This window comes from Oncorhynchus tshawytscha, linkage group LG19 (genome assembly GCF_018296145.1).
Source record: "Oncorhynchus tshawytscha isolate Ot180627B linkage group LG19, Otsh_v2.0, whole genome shotgun sequence".
NCBI lineage: Eukaryota > Metazoa > Chordata > Actinopteri > Salmoniformes > Salmonidae > Oncorhynchus > Oncorhynchus tshawytscha.
Genome location: NC_056447.1, coordinates 965,502 through 987,361, shown reverse-complemented (window position 1 = coordinate 987,361; position 21,860 = coordinate 965,502). Strand labels below are relative to the sequence as shown.

General features: G+C 41.5%; 2 protein-coding genes across 3 annotated transcripts; one reads left to right on the top strand and one right to left on the bottom strand.

Annotated features, from left to right (window-relative positions):
* Nucleotides 1-891: 891 nt before the first annotated feature.
* On the bottom strand, nucleotides 892-3,157 carry LOC112218208 (cytosolic 5'-nucleotidase 1A). Its single transcript, XM_024378828.1, has 6 exons — nucleotides 2,792-3,157; nucleotides 2,553-2,675; nucleotides 2,259-2,388; nucleotides 2,044-2,166; nucleotides 1,691-1,860; nucleotides 892-1,440 (listed from the first exon to the last, which is right to left on the bottom strand). The coding sequence occupies exons 1-6, from the start codon at nucleotides 2,825-2,827 to the stop codon at nucleotides 1,168-1,170; spliced, it is 855 nt and encodes a 284-aa protein (XP_024234596.1). The 5' UTR covers nucleotides 2,828-3,157; the 3' UTR covers nucleotides 892-1,167.
* A 1,540-nt stretch (nucleotides 3,158-4,697) lies between these two features.
* On the top strand, nucleotides 4,698-15,237 carry LOC112218207 (synaptotagmin-1). Of its 2 annotated transcripts, XM_024378824.2 has the most exons (8): nucleotides 4,698-4,802; nucleotides 7,115-7,284; nucleotides 8,997-9,083; nucleotides 10,325-10,492; nucleotides 10,628-10,795; nucleotides 10,981-11,098; nucleotides 11,398-11,531; nucleotides 13,958-15,237. In XM_024378824.2, coding segments are annotated over exons 1-8 (1,086 nt in total). In that variant the 5' UTR covers nucleotides 4,698-4,801; the 3' UTR covers nucleotides 14,198-15,237. The 2 variants fall into 2 exon arrangements, with proteins under 2 accessions (XP_024234592.1, XP_024234594.1); XM_024378826.2 differs by lacking the exon at nucleotides 8,997-9,083.
* Nucleotides 15,238-21,860: the final 6,623 nt, after the last annotated feature.

Sequence of the window (21,860 nt, the reverse complement as noted above, 5' to 3'; positions counted from 1 at the left end):
GGATCTCCTCAGTGCCCCTAGGACCTGTCGAGCGTTACGAACAAAAAAGGTTCTTAGACTACTAATAATGGTTCAAGCGGTGTCATTTTACCATGATCTGCAGAAATCTTATCTTTGTCACTACATAATTCATATATAATTCCTGCATAATATAGGCACTGTCCAGTTGCTAACCACACATGACTAATGCAGTTAATAGTACACTCCACTGATGTTTTATGAATTAACTAGTATTTTATTTTTTAACCTTTATTTAACTACACAAGTCAGTTAAGAACAAATTCTTATTTACAATGACAGCCTACACCAGCATAACAAGGGCCAATTGTGTGCCGCACTATGGGGCTCCCAATCACTGCCGGATGTGATAGAGCCTGGATTCGAACCAGGGACTGTAGTGACACCTCTTGCACTAAGATGCAGTGCCTTACGACAGCAGTGTTAAAAAGTGTTTAGTGTTAAAAACATATCTACTTTGTATCTTACTGTAAACGAGTGACTCAGACATCAAGCTGCTAATACACAGAGATTTCAAATCTTTATTTTTAATTTATTTATTTGTTTGTTGTTTATGCAAGTTCGGATGGCTTCTCTACCACTTCTGTGGTGTTCGACTGTAAAGGATCCATACACTGGACACAGTCTCTCCTGAGAGGTGTTCATGCACATCATTGGTTACTTGTTGCTATTTACCTGTCATTCCTGTCACGCATCACATGACTTACCTGAGGCTAATTCACAGGTTCAAATATTGGAGTTATGGTCATTCTTATTTACGAAGGCTATATGCACCGCACCACCTGAGGAAAATTGTGTCAATCAGAATGCATTATGTGCTGCTCTTGGAGTTTATTCAATTTTTGTAGTTTTGTAAAAATGAAATAATCAAGATTAAAGGAATATTTCAATATTTATTTACACAGCAATCTGTTCAAGCAGTTGGTTCATTGACATACTGAAGGTGGCAGCAGTTGGTTCATTGACATACTGAAGGTGGCAGCAGTTGGTTCATTGACATACTGAAGGTGGCAGCTGTTGTAGGAATGATACAAATGCTGGTGCGGTAAAATAAAACCCGAGACAAAAAGCATACAAGAAAGCTTCCATCCAAAAATGTAACAGAAAAATACCCAAACATACATCTTCTCCCCATCGGTCTGCCATCCATCATGACATTGCAGTGAACCCCTCCATGTGATACAGGCCATCGAGGCAGATGATGTGCGGCCGTACCAAGTTAAGGATGGGGCTACGAGGGGCTCCGGCCAGGCAAAAGGCCTCATCCACAAGCAGTCCCCAGCCTCGTAGAGTCTTCAGGGCGCTGGCACACACATCCCTGGAGCTCCATGCTGTCATCAGGCCGGTGCAGAGGGGGCTGCCCTCCAACCCAAACCTCCTCCTCATCTCTCCCATCAATATGGCAAACTCTTTCACGGAACCCTTGAGTACAAACAGCAATACTTTAATTTAGTGAAAGCGAGTAATTAATCCAACTGACATATAGTAAGTGCATTATCAATAGAAACCCATACAGTATTATATACACTGCAAAAATAAAAGTGCTTTGCAGTTCTAAATAGATCCTTTTTGAAGGCCATATGAAGTAAGCCATTGAACCCGTTTTGGTTCTACATAGTCATGTCTTCTAGAAGGATGGGACAGGTATGTTGTTATAGGACAACTACTGTACCTTTGCAGTTTTGAAGCCCTGCAGCTGGGTCTCGGTGAAGCCCTGTTCTCTTAAGCCATGCAGCATCTCCTCTGAGGATCCAATCACGTCTCCCGAGAACACCACTTTGAGCTGATCCTCTGTCTGATGATGTGGGTCTGTCTGATGGTACAGTAGGGCTGCTGGAACACCTGACGCAATGTCCAAAGAAACAGGGGAATTTAACAGTTGGTTTGAGGGAAAGATTGTGTGTGTGTGTGTGTGTGAGAGAGTGAGTGAGCGAGGGCAGTATTTAATTAAAACCTTTACGATAACAAATGCTCACCAAATAAAGGTTCATTTCTGAGTTAATGTAAGACTTCGAAACACCATACCTTTTTGTAAGGCTTTGCACACATCATTAGTATCCGTTGACAGGAACAGTTTCACGTTGTTTGATTGCAGGCTCTCAATGGAATCCTCCTTGTTGCAGAAGCAAAATCTGCCAATATCAAGACCTTTTGGGAAGTACAAGAAATACAAAATAGTGATTAATCTTACATACAGTACATACCCCTATTATAGGCCTAATTCGGAGTGTATGCCGTACCATAATGTTTTGCACTGGCAATGATCCGTGAGTGTTTTTCTTCGCTGTCATTGGACAGCAGAATCACATCGAACAGCAATGTCTCATCAGAGTTCAAGGTCAGCAGTCTTTCATTCACTACCTGGATGGCCTGATGAAGATGACAGCATACAAAACCATAAAAATATAGTAAGGCCAACTATATTTCTGTAAAGACTGTAATTCCAGTTCTATGTGCATAACACTTTTAAATGACACTTCGTAATGCTGCTACCTGTGCATACATTATGGATGCTTAAAACAATGAATATTCACCTTCATGAAAGAAAAAGCATCTCCCTTTCTCAAAGGTTCTGTTGCTCCATGGACTTGCTCAACTTCTGGGGTAAAAATTGCGTCTGATGACACTGCAACAACCACAGCCTGAGCTGCGTCTCTCTAGAGACAGACACAAACATTCAACAGCAGTGCTCAAACATAGACGTATACAAGTCGTTTTTCTGTTGACGATTATGAAAATACAGTTTTGCCGCAGGATATCTGACATGTCTCACCTGCTTGACATCCGGGTTGCGCACCATTGAATCCATCTTGCTTGATAAAGCAGTTTGAAAGACAATAGTTTAAAAAATAATAACGCAAACAATCTCCAAACTCTAAAGTTTCTTCACCATGAAAACGAAAGTACAAAGCCAATTGACTTTCAGGAATACTTTACTTTAGAATGCATTTGGTCTTGCAAAATGGTCTATTTGAATAGGCTATAATGACAAACTTCCACATATGTTGAACAGATTATGCAGAATAAAGAACCATTTGAAACCAGTAGCCTAAAAGTGCCTGCGAGTGCCGAAGCGAGTGCCGAAGCGAGTACCGTAAAACTGCCCTCCCTTTCTACAATGTTTTTCCGTTAAAAACATCTCAGATATTTATCCAATACTGCCACCTGCTGTACAGGAGTAGTAGGACTAGCAGAACTCCACAAATTGAGATTATGTTGTTTATTTGTCATGGCAACCATATTTATAAATTGCATATTTATAAAACCAAGAGGACTCAAAAACTTGCATCATAAATACAAAGCAGTCAGATGTGTGTAATTTGAATACAGGAACGTAATGGGATAAACATAAATAGTTAATGAGATGATAGGAGAGGTGACTATTCACTCATGGAGGGACGGACGGTCACTTTGCACAGTGGTGTAGCAGAACCGTTGTTAATGCTAATTCATATGTAAATGAAAATGCTTCTGTCTACTCTTGCTTTCCCTCCAAGATGTTATTTGATACTATGCTATTAACCCATGTGTATAAAACATTTCCATACTATTGCACTATATCTTAGTCAATGGAATGTCTCTCCTCTTCTAATCCTGAGATGGAGCAAAGCATTCCAATGTTGTGTGACACACACACACACACACACACACACACACACACACACACACACACACACACACACACACACACACACACACTGTGTGGTGTCACTGTGTGTACATGAGTTGTTGTAGTCACTGCCTCTGTTACATGTGTTAGGGTATACATCAAAGTGTCCTACAGTGGAGGCTGGTGGGAGGAGCTACAGGAGGACCGGCTCATTGTAACGGCTGGAATAGAATAAATCGAACGGAATCGAACACAGGTTTTGATATGTTTGACATGTTTGATACCGTTCCGTCGATTCCATTCCAGTCATTACAATGAGCCCGTCCTCCTCATCCCATCAGCCTCCACTGGTTTCCTACCATACCTATCTACAAGTTGGAACAAAATAGAGGGAAGGGATGATTGGGATCAGCACACATCATTGGAATAACAAGTTCTGGAAACAAACTTATCTGTTAATATTGCACAAAAAGTTAAGTCAAGCAATATACCAGTGTAATATTTACACATTTAAAAGAAACCCACTCAAGCCTCTCCAAAATGTGCTTATCACGTGACTGTCTAACATTTTTTGAGTAATATAGTCAAAACCATGGGTGGTTCATTCTGGAAACGTCTTTGTGTGTTACTCATTAGGTATACTGACACATGCATCAACTCTGTCAATAGATTACCTAAATGTGTGTTTGTAATGTGCAAACGCTGTATGGCTGAAGATTGAGTACTTAAACACTACAGAAAGATGTGTTTAAACCAGAATACACAGCTTATTGTGTTGTTTAATACCAGTAATACGCACACCTGAAACATAGGTTACTCAAAATGTATATTTTAAATGAAACTGTGATACTGTAGTTGGAACAATATCAAAGGCTACAGCCTAACTAAGTTGGCCTTTATCTACTTAGCAATGAACTATGCAAAATGCATAATGGTATAATATTTATCTTCCCCATGTGATCACGTCTTCTTCTCACTGATCAACACTTCATACAGAACGTTTATGGGCTGGTCCAGCCACTTTCAGACTTTCAGGGCAAAGTGACTTCCTTCCCCTCATTTGTTGTTATCCTGTAACTCCCTTTTGCTGGAGAACTGCATGGATGAAGGATTGAGTAATACAGTCTTCAAGTAGGCTGCGGTAATAAGGATACAAACTGCACTGGTCCTGAAAGTGAGTGTTAACTCTGTGCTTCCATATTCCTTTTCCTATATTGTAAAACTTGATTCTGTCAGAATATAGGTATCTATTGATAATGTGTTTTTTGGGGATATTGTATGGTTGTTGGTTGTGTTCATGGGAACAAAGACTCAAGCTCTTGTGGTACTTTGTCTTTCCACTTTTGTTCTAACGCTAAAATAATGTGAACTGTATTTACTGCACGGCAAATTCTCCAGGGTTAAATAAACACTGAGAGTATTACATTTAACACTGTTCCAGTGTCTATACGGGTCCACACTTTTCAGTGTTAAATTAACACACTGCTTAGTTTAAAGCCTTATTTGCATATTTCCCAAAGTGCTTTTCAATGAATTGTAGAGTTACCACCCGTGACTGTATTGCTTACTGAAGGAGACATGTTTGCTGCATTCATTCAGTTTCAGTTGTGTGGACTTCACCAAGTGAGATCCTAAGTAAATATGTTATCATTAAAATGTAATTCCTTAAAACAATATAATATGTATTTCATAAGGCCTTATTTTGAGGGCCTAATTTTAATCTAGTTTTAACCTCAAACTCATGGTTTACAGGCCACATCGGGTCTGCAAGTCACATTATACTGGCCAGTGTGGGGTATCCAACATTTAGAATTTTCATTAACCCGCAACCTGCATTCAGAATGATTGCCAGGGTCAGGAAGACTAAGATATGAGACTACCTAAAGCATCTAAACTGGAACAACCATTTTAGTAATGGTGCAATAAATTAAGTAGCACATTGGTTTATCAATCAATCTATGTCCCTGCAAAAACATAGATATTGAAACAAACAATTCAAAAAATCAACCCACAAAAGAGCATTCTGGGATATATGATACTGATGGGTGTGGTTTTGGTTCAACACTGGTTGTTAACACCAACACTGGGGGTTAACACCAACACTGGGGGTTAACACCAACGCGGGGGGTTAACACCAACGCGGGGGGTTAACACCAACGCGGGGGGTTAACACCAACGCGGGGGGTTAACACCAACGCGGGGGGTTAACACCAACGCGGGGGGTTAACACCAACGCGGGGGGTTAACACCAATGAGTGTTCATTTAAAACTTACATAGTTAATTTAACTCCTGAATCAAATCTAGAAATGTTACACTGAGAAATCAACACTAGGTAATACTGGCCAATTTGCTGTGTACATGTAGAGAACAGTAATTCCCTGTGCTATGGCCATTTTGTCTCACATAATGTTATCAGGGTGTGCAGCACACCCTCTTTTGATGGGCTACTGCCTGTGTGGAGCTGTCAGCACTCAACTCTGCAGTTGTTCAACAATGGTTATGGCTAAGTATCCGCTCTCTGTCATGGCTACCAGGTTTTTGCAAGCAGAGGCACAATGTTTTTAAAGAATGGATGTTAAGAAAGAATGGGTGGAGGCTTAACTTGAGTTTGAAAATAGTTTCAACATCAAAGCTATGAAAATGATTAGTGCTTTATGTAACCAGAAGAGGCTGCTGTGGAGCAACAGTGCAGTAGCTGTGTTAAAGTAGCAGTTGCTGTCAGTAGACACAGTGACAAACCTGAGCTATGAATTACCCAAATTGCTTTTCATCATAGCCTGTTTTTGCTGTTTCCTCTTGATTCTAGGTCTCAGCTATTCACCCTATACATATACCATGTTTCCTTAAACCCCATTAGCAAACGGCAAAATAACCCCTACAGTGACTTAATAACAAAGCTACTGCCAGCCCCACTAACGTCGCTGCTGCACAAGATTCACTGTAAGTAACCACCTAACTGCCCACACCTCCTCCACCACTGCCCCACCCCCACCATATCTCTCCCTCCATCTATCTTTCCACCCCCTCTCTTCTTCTGACACTCCCCCTCCACACACACTCTGTCATGAGTGGGCACCCCTACGCTGCCCCCCATCTGTCCCACTTTCAACAGACATAGCCGAGTAGAGCAGCCTGCCTGCCTGGGCACCTGTTTCTATGTGACATATCTAATTCCAAATTCCACTTCAAGCGCACATTTTTTAGCTCTCAATTTTCACTTGTTATATACGTTCATATCTCCTGCTGGCTGTGCTCTTTGCTGCATGATTCAGATGTGTGAGACTACTTGACTACACTGACTCCCAGGACTTGGCAGCTAGGGGCTGCTGCTGTCAAATAAATGCTAGGCAAATGTTTTCAAAAAGCTCTCCATTTCAACTTGTTACAAGTTGATCTCTCCTTAATCTTGCTGGCTGTGCTCTTGTCTCATGCTTCATAAGTGTGTCATAATGAGACAAACTGCTGTCTTTTTCTATCTCACGCAGTGCCAAGATGGGCCATTTACACCATCTTTGCCGTCATCGTCTTGCTGTTTTTGGTGTGTATTATTTGGGTCTTTGTGAAATACTGCTGCAAGAGCAAGAAAAAGAGAAAGAACAACCCGGACCATCAGATCAATCTACAAGGGGTGACTGGTTCCACGACTACATCGCTAGTAAGTAAAGGTAGTAGTAGTAGTACTAGCTTGGTCTTCGTGGGATAACTCAGAGCGTCTGCTCCAATCTATCCATTTCTTCTTGCTTGGATTGGTCGCCGTTGTGGAGGAGTGAAGTAGAGGTGTAGCCTTAGCTCCTTATGTATAGTACCAGTCAAAAGTTCTACTCATTCAAGAGTTTCTCTTTATTCTACATTGTAGATTAATAGTGAAGACATCAAAACTATGAAATAACACATATGGAATCATGTAGTAACCAAAAAAGTATTAAACAAATCAAAATACTGTATATTTTAGATTCTTCAAAGTATCCACCCTTTGCCTTGATGACAGCTTTGCACACTCTTGGCATTCTCTCAAACAGCTTCACGAGGAATGCTTTTTCAACAGTCTTGAAGGAGTACCCACATATGCTGAGCACTTCTTGGCTGCTTTTCCTTCACTCTGCGGTCCAACTCATCCTAAAGCAATTGGGTTGAGGTTGGGTGACTGTGGAGACCAGGTCATCTGATGCTACACCATCACTCTCCTCCTTGGTCAAATAGCCCTTTCACAGCCTGGATGTGTGTTTTAGGTCATTGTCCTGTTGAAAACAAACGATAGTCGCACTAAGCGCAAACCAGATGGGATGGTGTATCGCTGCAGAATGCTGTGGTAGCCATGCTGGTTAAGTGTGCCTTGAATTCTAAATAAATCACAGACAGTGTCACCAACAAAACACCCCCTACACCATCACACCTCCTCCTCCATGCTTCACGGTGGGAACCACACTTGCAGATATTATCCAAAAATCTCAAATTTAGATTTATCAGACCAAAGGACAGATTTCCACCTGTCTAATGTCCATTGTTCGTGCTTATTGGCCTAAGCAAGTCTCTTCTTATTATTGGTGGCCTTTAGTAGTGGTTCCTTTGCAGCAATTCGATCATGAAGGCCTGATTCACTCAGTCTCCTTTGAACAGTTGCTGTTGAGATGTGAATGTTACTTGAACTCTGTGAAGCAAGGGCTGCAATCTGAGGTGGAGTTAACTCTAATGAACTTATCCTGTGCAGCAGAGGTAACTCTGAGTCTTTCTTTCCTGTGGCGGTCCTCATGAGAGCCAGTTTCATCATAGTGCTTGACGGTCTTTGCTACTGACTTTCATTTCTTAAAGTAATGATAGACTGTCATTTCTCTTTGCTTAGTTGAGCTGCTCTTGCCATAATATGGACTTGGTCTTTTACCAAATAGGGCAATCTTCTGTATACCACCCCTACCTTGTCACAACACAACTGATTGCCTCAAATGCATTAAGAAGGAAAGAAATTCCACAAATTCCCTTGAAAAAGGCACACCTGTTGATTGAAATGCATTCCAGGTAACTTCCTCATGAAGCTGGTTGAGAGAATGCCAATAGTGTGCTAAGCTGTCATCAAGGCAAAGGGTGGCTACTTTGAAGGTCAAATATAAAATGTATTTTGATTTGTTCAACTCTTACTACATGATTTTGCTTACTACATTGTTCCCTATGTGTTATTTCATAGTTTCATATGTCTTCACTTTTATTCTACAATGTAGGAAACAGGACAAATAAAATAAAAAACTTGAATGCGTAGGTGTATCCAAACTTTTGACTGGCACTGTATGTTAGGATGGGCCACTGCTTGAGGGATTGTGTAGCAGATGAATGTGATTGGCTGGTTCGAGCTATGACAGTGTTCTTGATGGGCAGGTCCAACCTGACTCGGATGATGCAAACTACGGCTCAGCTAAAAACCGTGGAAGACTACTCTACTCTCTGGAATACAAGGCACAAGAGGTTAGTTAGACTTTTGAACTTGTAACTTTATCAAAACACCCTAGCCACCACAAGCCAACATCACATTCCAAAATCATGGGCAATTTTTTATTTTATACCTTTATTTAACTTGGCAAGTCAGTTAAGAACAAATTCTTATTTTCAATGACAGCCTAGGAACAGTGGGTTAACTGCCTGTTCAGGGGCAGAACGACAGATTTGTACCTTGTCAGCTCGGGGGTTTGAACTTGCAACCTTCCAGTTACTAGTCCAACCCTCAACCACTAGGCTACCCTGCCACCCCAATAATTTGGACTTAGTCCCTACTTTGCTGCTATAACAGCCTTTGCTCTTCTGGGAAGGCTTTCCACTAGACGTTGGAACATTGCTGCTATAACAGCCTCCACTCTTCTGGAAGGCTTTCCACTAGATGTTGGAACATTGCTGAGGGAACTTGCTTCCATTCAGCCACAAGCGCATTAGTGAGGTCAGTCATTGATGTTGGGAGATTAGGCCTGGCTTGCAGAGAACGCATTCTCGCAGAGAATCAACGCTTGGCATTGCTCATCGTGATCTTAGGCTTGTGTGCACGGCTTCTTTGCCATGGAAACCCATTTCATGAAGCTCCCGATTAACAGTTAATGTGCTGACGTTGCTTCCAGAAGCAGTTTGGAAGTCGGTAGTGAGTGTTGCAACCGAGCACAGACTATTTTTACACGCTTCAGCACTCAGCATTCCTGTTCTATGAACTTGTGTGGCCTACCACTTCAACGGCTGTCCCATTGTTGCTCCTAGAGGTTTCCACTTTACAATAACAGTATTTACAATTGACCGGGCAGCCTTAACAGGGCAGACATTTGATGAACTGGCTTGTTGGAAAGGTAGCATCCTATGACAGTGCCACATTGAAAGTCACTGAGCTCTTCAATAAGGCCATTTTACTGCCAATGTTTGTCTATGGAGATTGCATGGCTGTGTGTTAGATTAAATACACCTGTCAGCAACGACTGTGGCTGAAATAGCCGAGTCCACTAATTTGAAGGGGTTTCCACATACTTTTTTATATACAGTATATTGTATGAATTATTACACATTACAAGAGAGAAATGTCTGATTTTTCAAAATGTCACTTAAGTATACTTCAGTGTGTCTTTATGTTTATACCATACAGCAATTGGAATTACAGTGATCTTGCATGTGTGTGTGGCCCTTTATCTTCCCCTACTGTCTTTGACTCTCCTGCCATCACTCATCCCCTGCAGCTGACAGTGGGGATTAAACAGGCTACAGCACTGCCAGCTATGGACCTGGGAGGCACCTCTGACCCCTATGTTAAAGTCTACATCACCCCCAACAAGTCAAAGACATTCGAGACTAAGGTCTACAGGAAAACCCTTAACCCCATTTTCAATGAACACTTCACATTTGAGGTATTAGATTGATATTCCTATTGTATGTTTTATATGTTTAAGAGCTTTTTAGCCAGGCTATTGTTTCATACACAATGTTAGTGAGTCTGTGTCTCTGCCCCACTCTTCAATCTCATCTGACTGTCTTGTGTCCAGATTGACAAAGCTGAGCTCAATGAGTCCACCCTAGTCATGAAGGTGTTCGACTTCGATAGGTTCTCCAAACATGACATCATCGGGGAGCTGAGGCTGCAGCTCGGAACCATTGACTGGAATCATGTGATCGAGGAGTGGAAAAACCTTAGTGAACCCTCCAAGTCTGAGGTTAGGATGTGACTTGATTTTTGGACCGGTCATAATGCTGATACAAGAACAGGAAGCAAGATGTGTAATTGTAGTCTACCTCTTTATTCTACCTCTACCTAATTTTCCTTGAGATAATATTGGCTTACATACTGTATTTCCACCTGGTTGTTCATGTCGTTTCTGGTTACCTTCTGTGATTACAGGATATCATTCTGGGGGAGATCTGCTTCTCATTGCGTTACGTCCCGACCTCCAGCAAACTGACTGTTGTCATCCTGGAAGCCAAGAACCTAAAGAGTATGGATTTAGGGGGCTCATCAGGTAGGTCCAAGCCCTGGCTCTCTGAGAGGAAGACTGAATGGTTGTTTTTGTGAAGAGTTATGATTAGCCTGGAATCCAGACCGGTTTTGTGCTGAAATTCCACTCCTTGTACTAATCGTCACATGCCAAACATATAACATGGAGTATCAAGGAGTGGACTGTTACAAAACAGGTCTGGATTCCAGGCTAAATTATGAATATTACAAATAATACTACAGGATTATTGTGGCCAGTTTCGATTATTACAAATAATACTGGATGCTCAAACTACATTCTACTGTCATTCATGTACACTGTAGATCCCTATGTAAAAGTACAGCTAGCTTTGGACAAGAAGAAGTGGAAGAGAAAGAAGACATCTGTTAAAAAGTGCACACAAAATCCCTACTTCAACGAATCTTTTACATTTGTGGTGTCATTTGAACAAATTCAAGTAAGTATGATCGTATCTCAGAATATGGCTAAGATGAGGCATTTTTGGCTCTCATTTATACGGTAATTTACGGTATTATCAACAGTTAAATACTCAGAAACGTTTTACCGAAGCATACTGTAAATGATGGTGCATTGTGAGAACATGTTATAGGCTGGGACATAATTGCTGTATTTAGAATGGAGTTCCATTCCACCCCATAGAATACAGTACTGTACTGGACCTTTGGAGGGTCAAAAACCTTTTGACCACTAGTGGGTGGATGGTATTGCTGTTTCTGGCTCATTATTCTATTTTGAGTTGTGCCTTGTAAGAGGCTAACCTCTTGCACCCATGAGTGAGAATGCTGTACCAAATGCTGTACCAATTCAACTCATATGTGGTTATGGTGTCCCATCAATTTAAAATGTATAGGGGTCAGAGTGGAGTTGCAGCAAGTCTTAAACCTTAAAAGGGGGCTGAACTTCCTGTTTGAGCCTCGGTTTCAATTCTCCTCATTATGTAATTCGACTGAGAACGAGATGTGTGTCTTGGAGGAGTGCTTTGATATGTGTATCTCTGATGTGGGTATCTCGTGAGAAGCGTCTGTTCTTTCACTCTGCAAAACAGTGCACAGTTACAGTCACTCACATTTCCAGATAACTTGAAACAGTTTAACCAGGTCTTGTGTTTGGAAGTAGCCTAGACTAGCTAGCAAACTAGCCAACTTCTTTAGCCGGCTGGTGTGCGACCTGTGGAAAAATTGGTTTGACTTTGGATTCTCTATCTGTGGGGATAGTTGACTGATCGTCCCTAACACAGGAGGTTGGTGGTACCTTAAATGGGGAGGACGGGCTCATAGTAATGGCTGGAATGGAGTCAATGGAATGGTATCGAATTCATCAAACACATGGTTTCCATTATTATGAGCAGTCCTCCCATCAACAGCCTCCTGTGGTCCCTAACTTACCCATAGGGATATTGAATGTCAAACCAAATTGACCATGGGCATTCATGATCGGGACTGGTGCAGCTGTGCTCCGAATTGACGATTACTTAGGTGCTGCCAGCTGTGGGCATGTGGGCACGATTGAAATCAATTAAACCCAAGGAAAACACCACTGAATAACGTAAGGTGACATTTAGTTTTTCCTGTCGTAACACATCGTGGTTTGACCGGTACCCCTCATTCCGTGACATACACTTTTTTTTGTAATTATCTCACAAATCTGTATTTTAGACGATACTGACTTTATGACCAAAAATATCCTATTTATACTTTGTGGTCTATTGTGACAGTAGAATAAATGTTTCGGACTAATATCGATGCCACATAGGCCGTTATTGCCTTCAGTTGCTCTTTAAGTTTTTGAGCATTTTGCCATTTCCTTTTGGTCCGTTTTGCAGTAACTGCCATTTTGGAAGCCTATAAAGGTCCAATCCATCTGTTTTTCTGTCAATATCAAATAATTTCTGGGTAACAATTGTGTACCTTACTGTGATTGTTAACAATTAAAATGGTAAAAAAGACACAACAATAGCTTCTTCGCAAATAGCAATTTCTCAAGCAAGAATTTTGTGAGAACTGTCTGGGAGTGGCCTGAGTGGGGAGTGGAAAACTGAAAACCAGCTGTTATTGGGGTTTGAGTGGGGAGGGGTTTGGAACTTTGTTTCTTATTGGTCTATTAACTAATTTACCACATGGTGATGTCACTATGCGAGACAAAACTCCCTCCCACCAAAACAAGCGGAAATTTTCAGGTGGTCTGACATTTTTAAAGAATATAACTTAAAAATGCCTCGAGCTGAGTTCAACTGTTGTACCCCATCAGAACCCAAAATACACTGAGTAAACAAAATATGAGTATTGAGTTTCACCCCCTTTTCCCCTCAGAACAGCCTTAATTCATCGGGGCATGGACTCTATAAGGTGTTGAAAGCGTTCCATAGGGATGCTGGCCCATGTTTAATCCAATGCTTCCCACACTTGTGTCAAGTTGGCTTGATGTCCTTTGGGTAGTGGACCATTCGTGATACACACGTGAAACTGTTTTAAAAAACTAGCAGCGTTGCACTTCTTTACACACTTAAACCTGGATTCACCTGGTCAGTATATGTCACGAAAAGACCGGGTGTTGGTAATGTTTTGTACACAGTGTATAAGCTTGTTTTACTCCACAATTTGTAAACGATTTAATTGTAAACAAACACTGTATAGCATCAAAGCATGGTTAAACTATCATTTTGGTATAATGGATGGTCAGTCCTTGCATCCATAGCTCTGTCTATAAATTTGAGAGTGGTTATATATTTTCAACCCCATTCCTCAGCTGTTAACCAAAACCAATATTGTTTGTACTGCAGATTGCCCCATTAAGCACAAAGGTGATGGGACCTCCTCTGTAGTACAGTTTGCAGTGACTGTTGTCTGCTATTGCTCCCTTCAGAGGCTTCAGCTGGTGATTTCCGTGTGGGACCATGACAAGTTTACCAGGAACGATGCTATTGGGAAGATCTTCCTGGGTTGTGATGCTACAGGGAACCAGCAGAGGCACTGGGCAGACATGCTGTCCAACCCCCGTAAGCCTGTGGCCCAGTGGCACAACCTGTTTTCCAGTGAACAGGTGGACTCCATTCTCGAACTCAAACACTCAGTCAGGATCCCCTTCATTAATAAGAACTTTTGAGAAAACTTAGACTTGCTTGCCAGACTCATGACACTCCAGCGACTGTTGGGAAGACGCTAGAAATAACCAACTTCCGTCCTCTACTTCAGTTAGCTAATAGCAGCTTGGAGGCTCGAGCACTTTTAAACGCTGATAAAATGTTCCAATATGCATGCTGGACATCCGGATTTAAATAGTTGCAATTTGTATAGACATGTTATGAAATACATACGTGACAGGTCCAGTTAAGAATAGGAAAATAATCTATTTTCTATGTAGCCCATTGTTTATTGGTTTTATACTCAAGTTGAATATAGCATTTACAGTCAAACCTAAATGCTGCACAGACAGTATGACTAGCATACAAAAAGACTCCATGGCCTGGGAGAGCATACTGTAGGCCCACCCACTTGGGAGCGAGGCACACACACTGGGAAGTCAGGCCCAGCCAATCAGATTTGTTTTTCCCAACAAAAGGGCTTTATTATTCATCAGCTGTCCTGGTGGCTGGTCTCGGATGATCCCGCAGGTAAAGAAGCCGAATGTATGGAGGTCCTGGGCTGGTACGTTACACGTGGTCTGCGGTTGTGAGGCCAGTTGAATGTACCGCCAAATTTTTGAAAACCCATGTTGGAGGCGATTTATGGTAGAGAAATTTACATTAAATTTTCTGGCAACAACTCTGGTGGACATTCCTGCAGTCAGCATGCCAATTGCACGCTCCCTCAAATTTTGTGGCATTGTGTTGTGTGACAAAACTGCACATTCTAGAATGGCCTTTTATTCTCCCCAGCACAAGGTGCAGCTGGTTAATCTGCTTCTCGATATGCCACACTTATCAGGTAGATGGATTATCTTGGCAAAGGAGAAATTATCACCAACAGGGATGCAAACACATGTGTGCACAACATTTGAGAGAAATAAGCTTTTTTTGCATATGGAACATTTCTGTGATCTTTTATTTCAGCTCATGAAACAACGGACCCATACTTTGCATGTTGTATTTATACTCTTAATTGATGGAAATATGCAATAAATCCATGTATGGCTTCTCATTTCCACAACCGTCTAATTGACTGTGTCTGATTGAATTTCAGGTGATAATATCATGTCCTTACCGTGGCTCAATTAGCCTGAGTTCAGCAGCCTCCTCTCTCCCAAGTGACACAGGGTTGGGGCAGTGGGAAATCAGGGAGCCACAGCAGTGTCAGCCTATAGGACCTTATGATACCTCATTAACAGGGATGAAAACAACAGATCAAGGGCTTGGAGTCTCAGCCAGAGATGGTTTATAATGTTTCTACCGGCTTTGTCTCAGTGTCATCACTGGGATATTGCTTACAGCTCTCACCGGTGGTCTGGTGTAAACACATTAAATGGTATGACAGAAGTAAATACATTTATTTTATCATTTGAGGGCATGTTGTCAGACAAATCCTCAATACAAATAATATTGCAACACATTTTGCAATATTGCAACGAATATGAAAGCTTGGGTGTAACTCAGAAAGGTTTTTGACTTTGAATGACGGTACTTTATTTGAACCTGATTGTAGTCATGGTTTCATAGAGTCGGTTGGACAGTCGAAGTCGAAGCTATGACTTTAAGAGGAAATAGAACTCAATAAGGATTTAAAGAAAATGTCCTCAATTTCCAAACGTTTTTTTTTATTGGAAATCAAATGGAGTTTCTCCCGTTTCCATTTCAAATGTTTCATTGGAAATCAAATGGAGTTTCTCCCGTTTCCATTTCAAATGTTTCATTGGAAATCAAATGGAGTTTCTCCCGTTTCCATTTCAAATGTTTCATTGGAAATCAAATAGATTTTTTTTTCTGAATCCTCTGAATGATTTTGGTGAATCGTTGCTACTTTCTGGAAAGAGATGAATGGATGACAAGTGTGTGTGAGTGCAGAACTGCAGATGTGTTCCCAGAACCTGAGTATCTAAGTGATCCAGCATCAGAGCCAAAACCGAAGGTTTTGCTGTCTATTCAGTCAGCTCTGATCCTTTTCCTGATCCGCTCTGGCCCATCCATGTTCACGGTCCTTTGACACATGGCCTCCCGCTGTGGTAAGCCTCCCAAGGCTGGGCACAGTTACATCAAAGAACCATGAAACCTCTGTTTTCTGATCGTGACTACGGGCCTAATCAATAAACCATGGATGGCATACTCCCTGGTAAAGTATCAGATACATCACATGACACCAAGAGCCATTTGACATGAGGCCAATGGACAGAAAACAAGCAGATTATCTGTCAATGGGGCTCCATCTAATTCATAATGTTGGTGTTAGCTGCCCAAGCCACGCTGCACACTCAAAGTCTTTGAAGTCTGTTTGTCGTCAATGTTTTCATAACAACAGGCAGGTGGGGCCTTCCCTGTTCGTCTGGCGATGTTCTTATCGACGCACATCATGCACCTGAAAATTAAGAGCCGAGGAGATTAAGGGGGCTCTTTGAAATGTAAATTATGCCCACCCATCCTATGGACGTTGTGTGTCTGTCTTCATGCAATCATAAGCGTCCAACACCAACACTTCGTTCACATCGACACCGCAACCCTGGACGCCCTGGACATTTCACAACGGCACCTCAGTCATGCTATTTGTCAGTAAATGTGCAGTATGACACAATGCTGACGGACTCTTCTGTCATCAATACAATAAATACCTTTTGAGTTGACCTATTGGTATCAAATACATCGAACACATGGTTTCCATTCCATTCACTCCGTCCCAGCCATTATTATGAGCCGTCCTTAGCAGCCTCCACTGGTTTCAAGGACGTAATTACAACATCTGGCCTGTACTCTCTCCCTATCCCACACCCTATCACTTGAGTTCCCTCTGTCCTCCATAGGCTATTATATCTATTATGTCTCTACGGGCTATGTGCTCAGCTCCTCGGTATACAGCAGGGTGACATCGTAGGACTAGCGTTTCCAGGATACCTGGAGTGCGACTAAGCTGTCCAATTAAAGCGTGCCTTGAAATCATTGCCTCCTAAGTGAGTGATTGCTCTTAGTGAGGGTTTGCTTCTTGCAGATTTCAACCAGTGCATGATAGGAAGGATCTGTTGTCATTTCAGAGACGACGAGAGCGAATCCAACTAATTCATAGGCTACCACTACACACGGTGAGTGTTTAAACTTTTTTGAATGCGAATTAGGCATGCAACTGATTAAAGGAACAGATCTGTGATAATATGCTGTTCAATGGCCATTTAATGTAATGATATGCTCATCTGATTCTTGAATAATATAAACATGCTATGAGCCTACTCTATCCTAACACAAAATATAAGGTTGTTTTATACCATGTTTTTGTTATCGGAGGTCTTTAAAAACACACACATAGCTTCAAAATATGTTTAAAACAAATATCATATCATTCTCATGGGCTGCCAGTCCCTTGCATCCATAGCCCCGTCTATGAAATTGAGTTTGCCTAATTTCCCCAGCACAGCAGATTTATACCAAACCAATTGGTTAAGCAGGATTACTTTAGGCTGTTGAATGTTTTATGTTTGATTATTTTTTCAAATAATCATATATTACATTTGGATACGTCTAATTCCTCTCACGAGCTCTTCAAACCAGAATGTTGAATAAAATGATCTTTTAATGTAGTTGACTGGTTGTCCATGTGGTTGGTCCTTTTGGCGGTAGGAATGTGAGACATTATATCCACAGGAATGTAGAATTACATCAACTTTTCAAAGCACTGGTAGTGCTACGTGTTCAGATTTTCAGCATTCACAAGATAAAAATGAAAACTCATGCAGACGAGCTCGTGAACATGTTTACATAAATCTGAACGCACTAATTCCTGTGGATATAATGTCTCACATTTCTACCGGCAAAAAGGACCAACTGCGTGGACAACCAGTAAAGAACATTAAAATATAATTTTATTCAACACTTTGGCTTGTAGAGGTCGTGAGAGGAAACTTTCCTGATTCAAATGCTAATTTCTGCCAGATGTAGAATTCAACATCGGGTATCCAGGCAACTGATGCTGCTGCTGCTCATCTTTCATTTGATCTTTATGCGGGGAGGTAAATTCTCTTCAATGACAATGAATATATTTAGCTAGCTACCAAGACAATGTTGATTGATAGACAAAGGGTTTCAGCTGCCATTATCAACACTGATATTGGATAGCTTTGGAAAATGTTGAGACCAATGTTGATCCTCAGCATCCTCTTTAGTTAATCTGTCTGTCTCTCTCACCAGGAGGCAGAAAATGAAAAACGTGGAAAAATGGAACAAATGCCTAATGTCACCTAAGTTGTTTGATAGAAAAGTATTTCCCAAACGGAATGGAAAGACAGGTAGGTATTCTTCATGGATTGCACTAGGTCTCAAAAACCCTCCTCCATTTGTAGGATTTTCAGCCATTACATTCGCCCACAATTGGCTACGTGTAAACTACAATTCCTATGCGGTTTTAACACTTAGAAACGTCAATAATCATTGCATATGCTGATATGCCCCTTATCTTTCATGTCAGCGAGGAAAATCTTTCAAATGAAAAAGATACAGTTACTGTAGCAGTTTTGCACAGACCCATTTGATGAACAGCACTTCCTTCCCAGTTAGGTGTTCAGAACATGCTAGAAAGCTGATTAGCACAGGTAGCGGCCTATCTCTTTCGTCTGTCTTGACTTCCGTAAACAAGCGCTGTAGCATGGAGATGTGGCCGTGTGGGAACACTAACCTTATAAAGGTGTGTATCAATGTAACCTTTTGCTTTTTGAAAGTGATTTCTCGCTGATATGAAAGAAAAGGTCCTTATGCTTCCAAAACCGTACCGCAAGCAATGCGTGTTAATGTTCAGACCTAGCGTTGGGGATCTTAACAATACTCCCCCGTACAGAAGACGTCTTTGTCCAATGACTCTTATGTGCAATGTAATAGAACTGAGAGTCATCATGATCGAGGGTTGCACTTGTAGTAATGTACACACATAATGTCATTTAGCTAGTCATTGTGTACGAATCAATTGTAAATAACACAGATGGAACTGCAAAGATCAATGTTCCTTCATTCACAGGAATGGTTGCTAAGCATCTTCACAACACATTCAGACTTCAACATAGTTTGCATACACAGTCCATCACTTGCTCAGAATATGCCACTGGTAAGAAAACATTTGACCTTTTTACCCTTTCTTATCCTGGTAATATTTCAATGTTGAATCATGTTTGAGCACTGCATCATAAATGTTGGGTTTTAGCCTTTAGTTTGATAACAATCTGTTTTAGAACTATGTATTAGCTACAGCATATATAGTCCCTAATGTGGTGACGCTTTCCATTGTGTACAGCATAGCCACGCACATTTACATAGAAATAACTCTGCCGATTGTCAGTGGGTTGGGTCCTTCAGCTCGTCGAAATTTGAGACAAAATATCCACCAAAAGTTTTATTAAACTGACTTCAAAACGTGGGTCTCTGTGTGTGGCAATCAAGATGTTTGCTCATGACCTAAGGCGCGTACATAAGACGGAAGTACATGCATGCGTATCAGGGGAGAACGCCTGCCCCCTCTCATTGTAGCCACAGGAATTCAAAGCCGACCGGGGTACTGCAGGCCTTGTTAGCAGAAAACAGGGTCCCCCATTATAGTGCCTGGAAAGGTGGAAATCTTCATGGTCAATCTGTGTCATTCAAAGACCACCATGGAACCAATAATTGCTTCTAATACACCAGATGTAAGTCCTTATGTGTAGTTATTCTGCAATTACTGTGTCCAAAATACCAGTCGACTTCAGTTACTGCACTTTTGCTGCAGTTTTAAAACTGCTCTCATTTTTTGGAAGGGTTGTTTCAGACTGTATAAAAATTATTAGTACAGTATCAGTCTGATTTATTAGGCAACATCACATCCCTAGGGTTCATGGGTTTCATAACTAATAACATTTGACACATCCTTTGTCCTTTGTAAATCAGGGGTGTCTGTGTTAATGTTTAGTCCCTTAGCAAGCAACATTTGGTCTGATGTAACAGACCAAACAGCAATGTTCACGCAGTGGTTAAGCTATAGATAACATCATCAGAGTAGTCTTTTTGCATGTGAGATCCTCTTTGCTGTTGAGGCCTTTCTCGTAGTTTTTAAGAAACTGTGCAAAGTTACAGAAAACCTGGATGTCTTCCCTGTGTGTGTAATTCAGGCTCCTGTCCAAATTTGATGATGAGTAGGAATGAGTACCGTGAGCCTTGGCCTGTACCTTTGGCCCTTGCGCCCAAGTTGCCCCCAAGGGCCCACCGCCCCTTCTGCCTCTCCATCTCCTCAGACAGCAATGGCCGCTTCAAAGCTCTGGAGACCCAGGAGTGGAAGAACAACCTCAAAGCCCAGGTCTGTCTGTTAGGCCTACACATACTGGTGGATTTTCTCCTCAGTGACTGCCGTTAGCTATGTGGGTGGCTGTAGTACTTACATTGTAACACTTTAGGTCCACTATGCGCGTGGTGTTGCTTTGCCATCAGAGTTGTGTCAATGTGACGTTCTACGTGCTACACAGAGCGCACTGTTTTGAGAGCTGAGAGGAGCAGAGGCGAAGAGCGTCTTTATTCTATTTTTCCCTACTGTAATGTACCGTATTCATTGATTATTGCTTTGGTCCAGTTTTTAACATGTACTTTAGCATGTAATTGTTGCTAGCGCTTGTACTAAATGATCATCTAATTACAGAAGTTGCTTTTGTTTACATTGTGAACATAGTCAATTTAGCTAGCAAGAGTTTATGCTAGCTACTAGCTTATTGACTTCATATATCTTACTACAATAACCAGTGGTATATGCGAGTCCATATGCAACCAGAAATCAACTTTATTTCTCATTATTTAAATTCACAAGATATAATGAATGTGTGTATCAGTCATCCAAAATGTAACCTCTGCAATTCTTGAGCTTGGACGCTACCATTGGATGTGACAAAACCGAGCACAACACGGGCAGTATAGCAGCTTTCATTGATTTCAAAGGAAGCATTTCCTCAATGGCTGATGGCGATGCCGGACGCCCGATTGGCTATAGAGTAGCAGGGCTGTAACTGTACGCATGCTAACTGCATTCTATTGTTTTTGTTAATCTAGTATTTTAATGTATTGCTGACCTCCCAAAATGAATATCCTTGAAAACTGACGATTGTCATGTCATATGGTATCGTATCGCACTTAAATGTAGAGTCCTGCATTGGGTTGGATTCCCACGGTTTTCCTCCAGTGACCTGCAAACAATTCCACTAGTGGGTGGAAAAAACATTCTCTCAACCGGTGGGTCGGCTCGCAGTTAAGAACAATTATATTGTGGGTCGAACAACATTTTAAATCAAGATAATAATTGATTTAAAAACACAGGAGCTTGTTGTGTTGCGAATTATTTGGCGGGTAATGAATCGGCTCTCGGAACAACTCTATGTGGGTGGGTCGGGTTGCAGAGAAAAATATGTCCTGATGGGACTCGGAAGTGATGGGACTTGGGTGGGGCTCGGAATTGATATGGACAGCGCAGGTGGGTGCAGCTCCAAAAAACCCATGCAGGACTCTATATCAGTGTGTTGTGTGTGTGTGTGTTTGATATCGTTTGCGTCTTCCTACAAATGGAGCAGGCCCACAGTGCAGGAGCAGACGGCAGCACAGGCTCTCTGGAGAGGGACTCGTTTTTTTGTGCCACTG